General features: G+C 42.0%; 1 protein-coding gene across 2 annotated transcripts in view; it reads right to left on the bottom strand.

Annotated features, from left to right (window-relative positions):
• The window catches only part of LOC306835009 (uncharacterized protein), a 93,888-nt gene that overhangs the window by 30,733 nt on the left and 50,104 nt on the right, over positions 1 to 13,051 (bottom strand). For both annotated transcript variants that reach the window (XM_079361377.1, XM_079361378.1), the window contains 9 exons: positions 7,067 to 7,150; positions 6,559 to 6,726; positions 6,346 to 6,429; positions 5,538 to 5,705; positions 3,486 to 3,704; positions 3,102 to 3,332; positions 901 to 1,002; positions 574 to 650; positions 192 to 336 (listed from right to left, as the gene is read on the bottom strand). In XM_079361377.1, coding sequence (XP_079217503.1) covers positions 192 to 336; positions 574 to 650; positions 901 to 1,002; positions 3,102 to 3,332; positions 3,486 to 3,704; positions 5,538 to 5,705; positions 6,346 to 6,429; positions 6,559 to 6,726; positions 7,067 to 7,150 — 1,278 coding nt within the window. The remainder of the gene's footprint in view (positions 1 to 191; positions 337 to 573; positions 651 to 900; positions 1,003 to 3,101; positions 3,333 to 3,485; positions 3,705 to 5,537; positions 5,706 to 6,345; positions 6,430 to 6,558; positions 6,727 to 7,066; positions 7,151 to 13,051) is intronic.

The raw sequence follows: 13,051 nt of genomic DNA, 5'->3' as shown, positions 1-13,051 counted from the left end.
GAGTACTCCTCTTTTGGAAACTTCTGTTTGGTCTCCAGCTCTTGTTCTCAGTGCGAGAAGCAAGCGTGGGCATCATCGTCGGACAGAAGGAAGGAGGCTCACGAGTTGAAAAGCAGTGGAGGAAAAACGTCAAAATAATACGTCCATCTCTTAATGAGAGGACGATCAGGAGACACATGTTACTCGAATACCTTTCGGTTGTCCTCCAGCTCCACCTCTAAGCGCGTCACTTCCCTTTTCAGACAAAGTCCTTCTTGTTCCAGCTGGGCGCGATCACTCTTGTGGGTGTGGTTGGATGCAACAAGACTCTGTTTAAGAGCGGCTTTTTCTTGAGCGCTGTCAAAAAAAAAAAAAAAGAAGCAGAGAACAGAGTGACGGATCTGTCCAAACTGCTGTTTAAGGAATAAAGAGCATCAATGAACAGAGTAAAGGAGAGTGTTCCTTATGTGTTTCCCTTGGCTGTGTAAAGAACAGAAGGGGGTGGAGGCAGATGGGAAGGGCACAAGAGGAGAGTCAAGGACAGAGACCAGGATGAGTAAAGGAGAATGAGAGTTTTATAGACTCCGTTATTACTGTCTCTCCAGCTCTGACTTCATCTGAAGAATAGCCTTTTCACACGCCGCGTGGCGCTCAACTTGCAAGGCACATCGCTGAAACACACACACACACACACACACACACACACAAACACACACAAACACAGAGACAAAGAACAAACAACAAAGTGAGAGCGTTTTTAATGTGAGACACATCCTTACTGCAAATCCATATTGAGTCGTGCATTATTTCCTACAGTGTTGTCTTTGAAGTGCTTGTTGCCTGGTGTGATGATAGCGAACACAAAGAGTGACTCTTATTGTGCAACTTTAACGTACGATATGGAGCGAAGCACGACTTTACCTGCTGAAGCTGCTGCCTGTCTTGTAGCAGGCGGAGATACTCCTCGTCAGAATGGGAGTGAAGCTGCTGATGTAGCCGTAGGTCGCCGTCCAACACTTGTTTCTACAAGTGGAGAGAGCAAGTTAAATAGTTAAACAGAGCAGGAAATAATGGTAATGACATGGCTTTTACTGTCGTTATTCAAATCACTGAAAATGTAAAGCCCCACAATGCAAACAGCAACTGATCTAAAAACTGAAACAAAAATCTGTTTAAGTAACTAAATCCTAAAAGGCGACATTGTTAAAGGCGCACTATGGAGTTTTGGTAGAGAAAAGTGAAAGTTGGAGAAGTGTACAGATTCTGTGGTATATGTTCACAACTCTATACACAAACTGTCATCAGAGGAGAATTGTTTGAAGATAAAGTGCTTCACGAGACGTGATGGTGGTGGATCCACATCAGTGAAACTGTGACTCTCCGGGTAGCTTTTTGCCTCCAAACTGAGTTTAGGGATCCATTTTCTTCTTTGAATAAAGTTTGTGTATTCAGTTCAGAAAATAAAAAAATACAGTTGTTTCACTTCTCCAACTACCAAAACTCCGCCGTGCTCCTTCAAATGAATTCCATGTCAACCGCTGATCTGCATTTTTGGGTTACCTAATGAACGGCAGTGACTAACACGTAGTTACGATAACACTGATTTGTGAATTGATGTGTTGCATCACGGAGCGTAGAGACGTACGGCCTAGGTGTTCCAAGCGCAGCTTCCCAACACGCAGCGAGCACAGGAACAAGTCCTTCTGACAGGGAAACTTTCAAAGGCAAATAGCGCACTGCAGATTTAGCACTGCTCTCTTAATTACACATGAAAGTCTTCTCGACGAGCATGGAGCTCATTCTAAATGTATTGCTTAATGTATCACCGCCCTCCATCTTAGTCCATTAACGGCTGCCCTTTATATTGGCAAATGATGTCACTAATTTAAAAGTAGACATCTTTGTAGGAAAGGGAAGACATTTTACTTGTCTTCTAGTATTCATCTTTACACTATAGAGAAATATGCCCTCATCGGAATACAAATGTACCATCTTCAAGATAGCATTAAGATAGCATGAAAAGCTACAGTGTATGTTTTGTTTCCTTATTTTTTTTTAAAACATGAAATGCCGTAACTGTAAAATATAAAAAGCAAGTCTCTTTTCTTTCTCTCAAAATGGATTTTTGCTGTAAACAGGGAACAAAGTCATGCGAGGTTTTAGGGTTAGCTGAGCTCAACAGAGGCATGAGGCGGAGAATTAGCCGGACGAGAAGCTCCATAAGAGCTCCTAACCCCTTGATAGGCGCCTCACAATCAAAGTCATTAGCCGGCGTAATAAAGGACCTGAGATACAGCCATTCTTCAACAGCCTAACTCTTTTATAACCAACAGATTAAAGTTGATTGGATTAAAATGACATTCTGCCCGTCTGACCTTGGTGGCAGCAGTTAAGTTCATCCAAATTAAATTTCTGCGTAATAAAGATGATTCATTTGTTGCCTGACGTAGTAAATATAAAACAGAAAGAACAAAAGGAGAAAAGATTAAGTGACACACGCCACTGCACACACACACACGCGTGCACACACATTCGTGCAATGACACATTGCACGCACAGTATTAATGGAGCTGGCAAGCACCTTGGAGCCCATGCAGGAACACACAGCAACACCAAACAGTGATTCATGCATTTGAAATTCTCCTGTTGAGCACTTAGGTGGAGTTGCATAAAAACTGCATCATTAAAAAGAGAAGAGCAGCACTCGAAGGAAGGAAAGTTCCTTTTGTTTGGATCAAACGCAGGTCAAGCCCTAGTCACAGTCAATGTTACCAGTGACCACCTGATAAGTGGCGTATTCATTTTTGATTGGAGACGTGACATAGAATTAGCATGCACAATAAAACACAAGCTTTTCATGGTAAAAACCTCGTAAATGAACTTGAGCTTGAATAGCGTTGCTTTTCTCATCTTCTGACTTTTACACTGCAGGTCATGTCTACCCATTCACACACTTGTGGCACCTTTTTCAGTAAAGTGTTCATCAGAATTAATGCATCCCATTCATACGCATTCACATGCGGCTGATGAGGAAGAAGGAGCAACTTTGGTTGAAGTGTCTTGCCCAAGGACAAAATCACTGTCATACGTAAAGGACCTTGAACCTTGAACCTTATCCTAACCTGCTGTTTCAGTGTGTCCACCTGCTCCTGCACAGATCCTAACAGGCCTCTAAGACGATCCGCTTCTCGCCGACTCTCTCTCAGTAGATTCTGATGGATCTGGAGCTCGTCCGTCAGCTGGTCCAGAGCCTCCTGTGAGAATTCCCATTGGCCGACCTTTTCCTCGTGTCTATGCATCATCTCTGCCAGCTCTTCCTTCACAGAATGAGTTGCTAATTTGGAGTCTGTTAGCTGCGGAATGTGACATAGTGAAGAAAAGGCAGGATTGTGCACTGCACCTTACTGGACATTTAAAAGGAATGAAGCCATGCCATTGAGAAATGGTGCACAATGTAATAGTGGTAATGTGCCACCATCCATGCACCACCATAAACTCTGATCTACCTGTTGTTGTGAATACCGCAGCTCCTCTTCCAAAAGTTCCATCCGCCCTTGCACCCTATGCACCTTCTCTATTGCTGCAGTGTACTTCTGTTTAAAAACGGAGACAGTTTCTTTTTGTGAACTGGCATCTTTCAGCTCCTCCTTGGCTCCTTTAAGCTGCTGTTGAAGAAGCTCCATCTCAACCTCCTGCCTCTTGAGCTTCCCTTCAAATGTCTGCACCTGAAGGCAAACACAGTGAAGTGAAGCATAAATAGTGACAAGAAAGAAAAGCACTGTGCTCTTTAGTTTAGTTTTACAGCTGTAAGGATTGGTCGAGTGACCGAAAGATGGTTTCGCTTTTAAGGAGGCTTTCACTCCTCCAGGGGGGCTCCTCTGACATTTTCTTAGCGGCTCAAAACTTTAACTGACTTCGTTTATTTTTTCGAGAAAATGACAATAAAGCTCGGAAACGTAGGAACAAAAAGAACTTGGAGAAACACATAAAAAGATTCGACTCTCAGTCTCATCATCACAGCACTAAATAAGCAAACAGAATTCTCGACATGACGCCGCTTCGTGATTGAAGGTTGGGGGAAAAAGTGAAAGACAGACGCACGCTAGTTTGTCTAATATAAAGTGCTGCTCCACAATAACCTCGCTGATAATGAACACGGGGGAACCCAGGAAGTGAAACCAAGCTTAATCTGGGTGTTACACAAGGAATCCTACCGTGGCTCACCTTTCAAGCGGAGAGGTTGAGAAAGTTAAACCCGCTCCCAACACTCAGCTTGAGTTCATCCACGTTAATCCCGCTCTAATCTGGATCAGAACATGAGGGGTTTTACGGCTAATGACAGCCAACTAGTTAGATTTCAGCGGTTCACTGCAGCTTGGTTTAACCAGGGATTAGCTGGGCACATCTAGGACTATAACAGTGGGTAGGAGGCAGCATGACTGAGTGGAAAAATTGCTCATGCAAAGGGAGACGGAGACGAACCAGAGAGAGAAGAGGATGGGAGAGGAGAGGAGAGGGTGGAGTAGCACCATCAACTTTCATTCTCTCCTCTAGAGTCAAAATCTGAACAACCTGAGTAGGTGTATTAGCGTATGTGTGGAATGCTTAAAACTGAGAGTGTGCTCGTATTGTTTTTCATGGAGGTTATACAAGGTAACGGTAAAAAAAGAATCACACCATGTAAAACACTAATTTAGCCCGTTATCAGACACTAACTTCAATTACTTTGAGATGCGTATCTTACTTGCGCACATCTTGGGTACTGTTGTGACGTTTGATTGAGTTTGTCTTTCTGTCACTGGATGAAAGGCCCTCTAATAAAGCTTAATGGGAATACCATGGCTTTCTTGTGACCATAATCAGGAGCTTGTGCTTTGGAGGAACACACAGCCCTTATTAGACATGATGGAAAACACATCGCGTTGACCTTCATTTGGCCGCCTACTTGTGTATTTATGGATGACGCATGACTGCCGAAGACGACCTTCGGATGATAATAAGTTAATTCTCCAAGTCTCTCTTTTATCTTTCATTTCTGCTTTTATAATTTGTCCAATTGGACATGGGAGGTTAACAAACAACAGGTCATTCTTTTGTTAATGCAGATGATCGAGATGGTAACATATGGAGGTTGACAGCGACAAAAAGCTTTGTGAATGGGTTTGCTGTTGTTCCTACTGAAGACTATTTGATTGCCTGCTCACATCCAAATTTGTGTTTTTTTGGCTGTTTTTTTTTCTTTTTCTTTAGATCAACAGAAAAAAATGCATCTGTCGTAAGATCGTTGGTCCTCAAAAATCACAAGACTTTTCTGCGGCTATGTGCTGCAGATTTGAACTACCCTTCAGCATCGTGACCTCCGACTCTCTGTAGTTCAACCTGCTCTGAATTTGTCTGAGCTCAGAGTTGTTCTGCTTTAACCTGCTTCAATCTCGTCGGTCTGCTTCACAGCTTCCAGGTCAGAGTTCCTCTGATCTATAGATTTCACAATACATTCCACCTGTAGTGGAGGTGGAGATGAGTAAAGGTGAAGAGGAGAGGCGATAAGTCTTCCTTACCTGTTGCTCACTAGTACACAGTTGATCTTGGAGCTGCTGTTTGTCTTTCTCCGTCTGGGCCTTAAGGCACTCGATATCTCCAACCTTTTTGTTTAACTTGCAGGCCTCATCCTGGTGTCCTCTAGCCTTGCATTTCCAGCGATTGACCTCACCTTCCAGTGCTGCCACCTGACAAGGAAGGCAGAGAAAAAGAGAGAGAAATTGCAATAGATGAAATTGGAAAAACTTGATAAGCAAATAAAGTCCCTCTAGACTGATAGCAAGGGGGCTGCAGTAGTCTAAAAAGTGAGGGAATCAGGTTTGAGTCAGAGAGTATCCCAGTTTAGTTTGAGGACCAGCTGGGAAAATGTGAGCACAGCAGACATGAATGAGTAACGATTCCCCTTTTCCTTAGCAGCATCTTTCGAGGAGCCTTTGAGCAAAGTGCTTCATCTCCCACTGCTCTAATGGAGCTGCTCAGTAGCCAACAGTAGTAGACTGCTGCTGGTTTGGGCACTTCCCTCGAGTGGATGTGTGCAACTCTGTGGGTGTAAAACAGGTCATTGCTGGGGAAAAAAAAAAACAACAACACAAGGGTGCTCACTCAACCTCGCCTGAACATATGAAAGAGAAAAAAAAAAATCTGTGTTGTACTACCTAGAAAGGAATTTAAGCCTTGAGACAAATTTAAAATCCCAGAAAAGTTAAACTGAAAAAAAGCTACCTTTTTCTCAAAGAAAAACACTAAACCTGGAAACAAAATGTAAAAACAAAAAGTCAGAGGGAAATTAAAAAAATAAATCCACAGAAACAAAAAAAGCTACCTCACCTGTTCTTGTGCGCTTTGGTATTTTTGCTCAGTTGATTTCATTTCAGCTCGCAACTGAAGGATGAGCTGATCTCTGCTGCGAACCTGAACACACAGAAAGCACACCTAAAGTAGGTATTAGGTCATCAACGAGAGATCTCGCCGCGCGGCTCTGACCCGAGCGTGCATGTACGCGAACAAACACGTGCACTCGGAAAACAGAGAGAGATGGACCTCCAGGTGCAAGGTGTGGAGTTTCTCATGGCTCGAAGCCAAATCAGCCTCCAGTCTCTCCTGGGCCTGGTTGAGGTGGACACACTCCCTGCTCCGGTCGTCCATCTTGGCTCTCAGCTCATCCCTATCCTCGCACAGTTTCTCTGAAGCCTTCTCTCTTCGGAGCAACTGGGAAATATGCAATAAAATTAAGCCACTCGATCATTGCTGCGATCCCACAACACACATAAGGACACTGATAAAATCGCCTTAAAAAACATTTTAACAAGCGCAAACAATAAAATGTCCTTCTTTGATCACAAAACGTACTCCTCGCCAATTAACATGCCATGCAAGAAAGGTATAATTAAATAGATTCTGATCTTGTGTCTACGTATTATCAAATGAATATAACAGTAACTTAATTTATCTGACAGGAGAAAGAGTAATCACAGAGTCGGTTAACATCGTTAACATTAATTGGAATCATGGGATTAAAACATTTGGGGCATAATGAAGATGTTTTTACCTCGGCCTGACATTCAGAGCGGAGCCTCTCACTCTCTGTGAGCGCTTTCACCAGAGCACATATCTTCTTGTCCTTCTTGTGGTTCTGGAATATAAAGAAACAAAAAATATATATAATATATGATCCGGTTTGCGCTGTTGTTGTTGGACGATGCTGTAGCTGCAGCTGCCTTTTTGATGTTTTTTTTTTTTTTTTTTTAATTGCTGCGAATCAAATCTCAACAAGCTGCATCTTTAAAAACAGAGGAACTTGGGTCCTTGTTTACAAAACTTGAGATAAAATATTCAGTCTTGTTTTCATATATTTGTGTTTAGGCGACGCTGGCGGTGGGTGGGTGAGAAGACGCACAGACAGGAACGGTGGTGTGTGTACGCTTCTCATGAGCATAGAGTGTGTCTGACAATCGCTTGTGTTTGTCTGTTCCCTTGGTGACCTCTCCTAATTACCCACTTCAATTCTCTGCCAAGTGTGTGTGTGTGTGTGTGTGTGTGTGTGTGTGTGTGTGTGTGTGTGTGTGTGTGTGTGTGTGTGTGTGTGTGTGTGTGTAGGTCCCAGTGTGGGACTGCATGTGTTTCAATGCGGGTGTGATTCCTCACAAGTTTGTCAGGAAATGTTCTGGACTGTTTTTTTTTTGTTTTTTTTTTATCCCCTCTGTGTTTGTTCACAGAGTCTGTGTCTCGTCCAGGTTGTTCTCCGTGTCCGGGTCAGTCCAAATGGAAAAGTAACTGCTGTTGCTCGCAGACAGTTTTGAACCGCATGGTTAGTCAAATATTTTTCTAAGCGCTTGTGTTACAATATCTTCTTTATCAAATACTAGGACTTTTTCTTGTAGTCTGAAGACGTTAGATGATATCATGTAAGGACTAAGACGTCACATTTATGACTGTGATATTTAAAAAAATGCAATTTAATGAAATTTAAAAAATACATTTTAAATGCAGTTTTGGTGTATTTTCCCACACACACACACACCTTTGTCAGTTTTACACATAAACATAACAGCTCCTTGTGTCAAACTGAGTCAAACGTCCGCTCGCTCTCCCCCCTCCCTCTCCCCCTGCCTCCTGCATGATCCAGGGATTGTTTTGGCCAGAGTTGAGGGCTCGTTTGTAACTGTCCATGGGGATTGATGGAGTTAACTTGGCTCTTTGACCTCTCACCTCTGCCTGTCAGCCGCCATACTCGCTAAACACACTAAACCTGAGCTATGGCAAAAGAGAAAAAAAAAGGGGGAAAAAAGAACAACAACATAGCAGCTGAATCACAAATGATCGCCAATAAAAACACTTTCAGAGCGCACTAACAGGTAGTCTCTTGAACATCAGTAATACAGGTTGTGTTTTCCATTCATGGACTTTTTGACAAAATAGAACAAAAACAATTGAGCCTTAAAAACAATGACCAGAGCTTCTCTTTTTTTTCTTCTTCTTCACGTCTCCAAAATCAAGACAATTCACTTACTTATAGCAAACACAATACTCTACTTCCTGCCCGTTTTTTTAAGTCGGAGCTTGATTTAGCTTTAAAGTGTATATGTGTGTGCGTGAATTCCCCGTGTGAAAGTGTGATAGGCAGAATGGATGTTGATAAACACCCGAGGATGTCGTGTCAAAACAGACAACTTGTCAAAACGACACACTAACTAGGTCAATCACAAAGTTTAAGGAGAAACTTTGGAGTGGAGCTTTGGTTTATGCATATCTCTGCGTGGATGTCTGTGTGCGTGTGTGCGTGTGTGTGTGTGTGTGTGCGTTCGTGATAAGCTTCTGAACGGATCTGCAGGAGGGGGACCTCCAATATCGAAGGTATTTTTAAATCAATGAGCTCTTAAGTGCATCTCAGTCTCAATGTGTTCACAGATACGCACGCACACAACACTCAGCGCCGATGGAATCCCTACTGACAGGCAATGACAAGATAAAGAGAGGGAGAAAAGAAAAAGGGGGGAGAGGACGAGAGAAGGGGGAGAAATAATATTTGAACAGTTGGGGGTGTGTGTGGGGGGGGGGGGGGGTGGGGGGACTGAGACAGAGGAGGGATGAAAGTGAGAAGTGGCAAGGCAAGAAAAGAAATGAGCAATAAGAGAGATCAAGAGAGGACGCAAGGAGAGCGAAAAAATCCGTCAGCTATTCTGATGGTTGAGTAAAGCATTGTGAGCAGGAGCCATGTTTGTCCAAGTTCCACCTTTAAGGCTTCGACGAGGCTACACGTTTCGGCTCAGTTCACTTCCACTGCTGGCTTTTTCCAGACTCGTTTTCTTTTTTTCTTGTTTGCTTTCTCACTTCCCCCATGTCCATTTCAGATAATAAGCTATTTGAATAATTGCATCCAATGCGCTCGACGGTATAACAGAGAGATGAGAGCGTACGTTTAAACTCAACACCCAGTGTGAAGCCGGGAGAAACACAATGCAGGAGAGTTAACAATAAACTAAAATGATTGGGAATCACACACACTGAAAAACACTCAGGGTCTTTTTTTTTTTTTTTTTAACGCTGCATCTTTCATGCATATATAACTCCATAAATTAGACACAAATGGAGCTCTTCTGCAACAACACAATGGGGGGAAAAAAAGAAAACGTTAAAAAAAAACTTCCAGTGCTCTTTCTGTCTTTTTAAGCACGTAATTAAAACCTTTTTTATCGGAATGTTTTCATGCAGATTTGAGTCCTTAACGAGCTCCGATCTGGATCACAAAGTATGTCTTTCATCTCACTTTTCCTCTCTCCTCTCATCTTCTTCACACCACCCACCTCCATCCGTCTCTCTCTCTCTCTCCCCCTCTCTCTCTTCCTTTTCTCCCCTCTATGTGCATTTTTGACCTGCATATTGTTTTTCTTCTTGGAGTTGTACATGTGCATTTTGTTTCTGGGAAGATGAAGCAGACGATCTGTGAGACAAAGCCCCTTGTCATGTTAATGGCTTCCTTTCTTTCAAGTTTCTCAGTGGAGGGGGGGGGGGAGAGAGTTTAAAGCCCCTCAACACTTATAGCACATGTTTAAACTGTTGCAACATCTGGTACCATGATGATGTGTGTGGTTGTGATATCGAGGGGAATACTGTTTTTTTCAGATAGAGGACAAGTACAGTAAGTAGGGATCAAGATGAATGAAAGATGAAACAGGCATGAGGAAGATTTGTGTTGGTTTTGGGGGGTTTTTTAAGAATGAAAGTTCGACTTTTATGTCATAACCTGATATGTTATTTTTCTTGTATCGTCTCAAAGAAACAAGTGAACAGCTGACCATAAATGAAATAATAGTAATCAACATTAATGGCTCAGTGGATAGGGTGAGCTGTAGTGTGAAGAAGACGGCCTGGGTTTAGCTCCAACCTGTGGTTCCTGTCCTGCGTGTCATTCCCGAGTCTCTCTCTCCTCCATTCCTGACTCTATCCACAATCCTATCTCGCCCATAAAGGCACACACACACACACAAAAAAAAAAGTCCTCAGCTATAAACTTCTACTGGTACGGCGATTAATTAAATGTAACGTAAAAAGAAGAAGTTATCCTTCGCTTTAAAATCATTTGATTCGACTCTTTCACTATGCTTGATCACATTCTAAATATCTAATCTAGCTATCCACAGAATTGTTCATGTAAAATTATAACCGAGAGAACAGCTGAATTGAAGGGATTATGTTTGTCTCACTCAGGCGGCAGTGTTTGGCTGCGATCAGTCCACACAGAAAAGCTATCGTCGCCTTCTTTGGAGAAAAAAACAGGCTGAATAAGTCGTCTCTGCACTGTGGTCAACTTGTCGTTCCTAAAATTGCCTTATGAATACTTTTGGATCAGATTCGTTTTCACACAAATCACTTCTAGATATCTTCATGAAAAACATGTGTGACACTGCTGAACTGTAAGCCATTATAGTTCCAATTTTTAAGCTAGCTACCTTGGATAGCATCAAACTGCTACATCGCATGTACGTTTGCTCTGATTGGTTGTAGCCTCTATAGATATGTTGGCCTCTCTCTGTGGACCACCACACCGATTGCAAATAAGCTCAGTGGTTTCAGAATCATTATTATAGGAAAATATTTCTGGGAGAACAGAGGAAGAGAAACAGTGACTTCATTCAAGAACAGAGATTGTTAATTGGATTAAATTATTTAAACTTCATAAATGTTCAGCAAAAAAGGAAAACTTATCACTATTTCATTGGCTCCACATCGCTATATATATATATATATATATATATATATGCACTCTTCCTCCTGTCCTTTCTCGCAAACATACTGAATTAAACACTTAAAGAACGAATGAAATGTGAATAAATAGACGATAAAATCATGCTTGAAGATACTGTTGTTGGGTTGTTGGCTTCTATAACACCCAGAACTCAGAAGTCTAAGTACCGTTTGCTCAGACTTCTTTCCAGCAGTCTTAAAAAAAAGAGGGACACATAGTGCACAGACAACTTACTCCTTAAAGGTAAGGTAAACTGCTGCTCTGTTCTTCCAAGCAAAGATGACCTCCTGAGAGCGGGTTAAAGAATATGTGGATCTGTTTTCAGATGAAGAGGAGAGTTCTGACAGTATTTGTTTGGCTGAGCTAATGTTAGCACATTGAGAGCTGAAAAGAAGAAATACTTGACACAAAGTTCCCTCAGTTTCACTTGCGTTCAAGTGGGAGCAGGCGCGCTTCGCTCTCTACTCCACACACCTACTGCTACCACCGTCCATACGACGATTAAATGAAGTGCGCATGAGTTAATGCAAAACTGTAATTGTGTGAGTCCATGTGTGGGTGTGTGTGAGAGAGAGGGCTTGTAACAGATCAGAGACTGAACATATTTGGTGCATAAAGCAGGGCCAGATGTGGGCCAGAAACCAGATCCCTGGACACAGTGTAATGGTCTGACCGTTGACTTAACCAATCCCAACATGAAAGACACTGTGTTGCACATGTGCACACGGCAACACATGCACGATAGGCGTACAGTAAAGCTGGCTTCATGTAAAGCCACAGAAGAAAGCGAAAGAAAACATGTGATTTGCTTTTAAACAGTTGCAGAGCGCTTGAAGACGCAACAGTCCCAGTTCCCATCCTGCAGAACAAGAAGCGTGTAAATATACACGCGACCACAGTCAATGTCAAGAGGTGAAAAATAAGCTTTTAAATTGTGGAATTTAAATGTTGCATTGTACCTATAAGCCAGATTTTCATGAGCTTTGGAGTATGTAGTGTCTCCATTGAAAGGATAGAAATCTTTTAGTTTAGTTTAGTAAAGGACAAATGATCGTGACCTTAACCCTGACCCTTAAGATTCTCTAAGATTCTCTGAAAAGTCTTTTGTGAGTGAAAAGGCCTCCAAGAGAAACAAACTTCACCTTGTGTGCTGCCCGCTTTTTCTTCCTTTTTCTCATCACAGCTCTTGAAATACACCAATGACTGGGTGAAAAGTATCTCTCTAACTTGGTTCATTAAAGGGGAAACAATATAAACCATTAACACAGGCGGTGGTACATTTAAAGAGAAGTAAAGGGCAGTCAAGTGTAAGCAGGAAAAATTAAAAAAAAAACATTAGAACGGGATTTTGGGTTTCATTCTATTCCTACCTGGGGGAACAAGAAGCATTTTAGCAGAATATTGATAATTTTGAACAGGACCGTCTTCGTCAAAAGTGTGTTTTTAATAAGGCTCTAAATATCAGGACATCCCATTACCCATTATCTCAAAACCTTATTATCAGCACCATTGTGGAAATAGACAGTACCTGTCACAGTGAATATTACATTTGAAAATTGAATATTTAAATGAATCCCTCACCTGCGCGACCCTTCTTATCAGTCCCATTGTTGGAAAAGACAATGCATCACATTAAAGTGAATATTATATTTCATCTCCGTCCTGTAGAATTGCTTGGGTTTTGTTTAACCAATCTTTTTTTTCCTGACATTGTCCACTTTGGGCAGAAAATGTTTCTTGACCTTGTGTGCAAGCGCGCCTGCTAATTATGCTATAGTGCTAAACAAT

The sequence above is a fragment of the Symphodus melops genome, assembly GCF_947650265.1.
Source record: "Symphodus melops genome assembly, chromosome: 14".
NCBI lineage: Eukaryota > Metazoa > Chordata > Actinopteri > Labriformes > Labridae > Symphodus > Symphodus melops.
The sequence above is the reverse complement of the archived record's forward strand: the minus strand, read 5'-3'. Positions and strand labels throughout refer to the sequence as shown.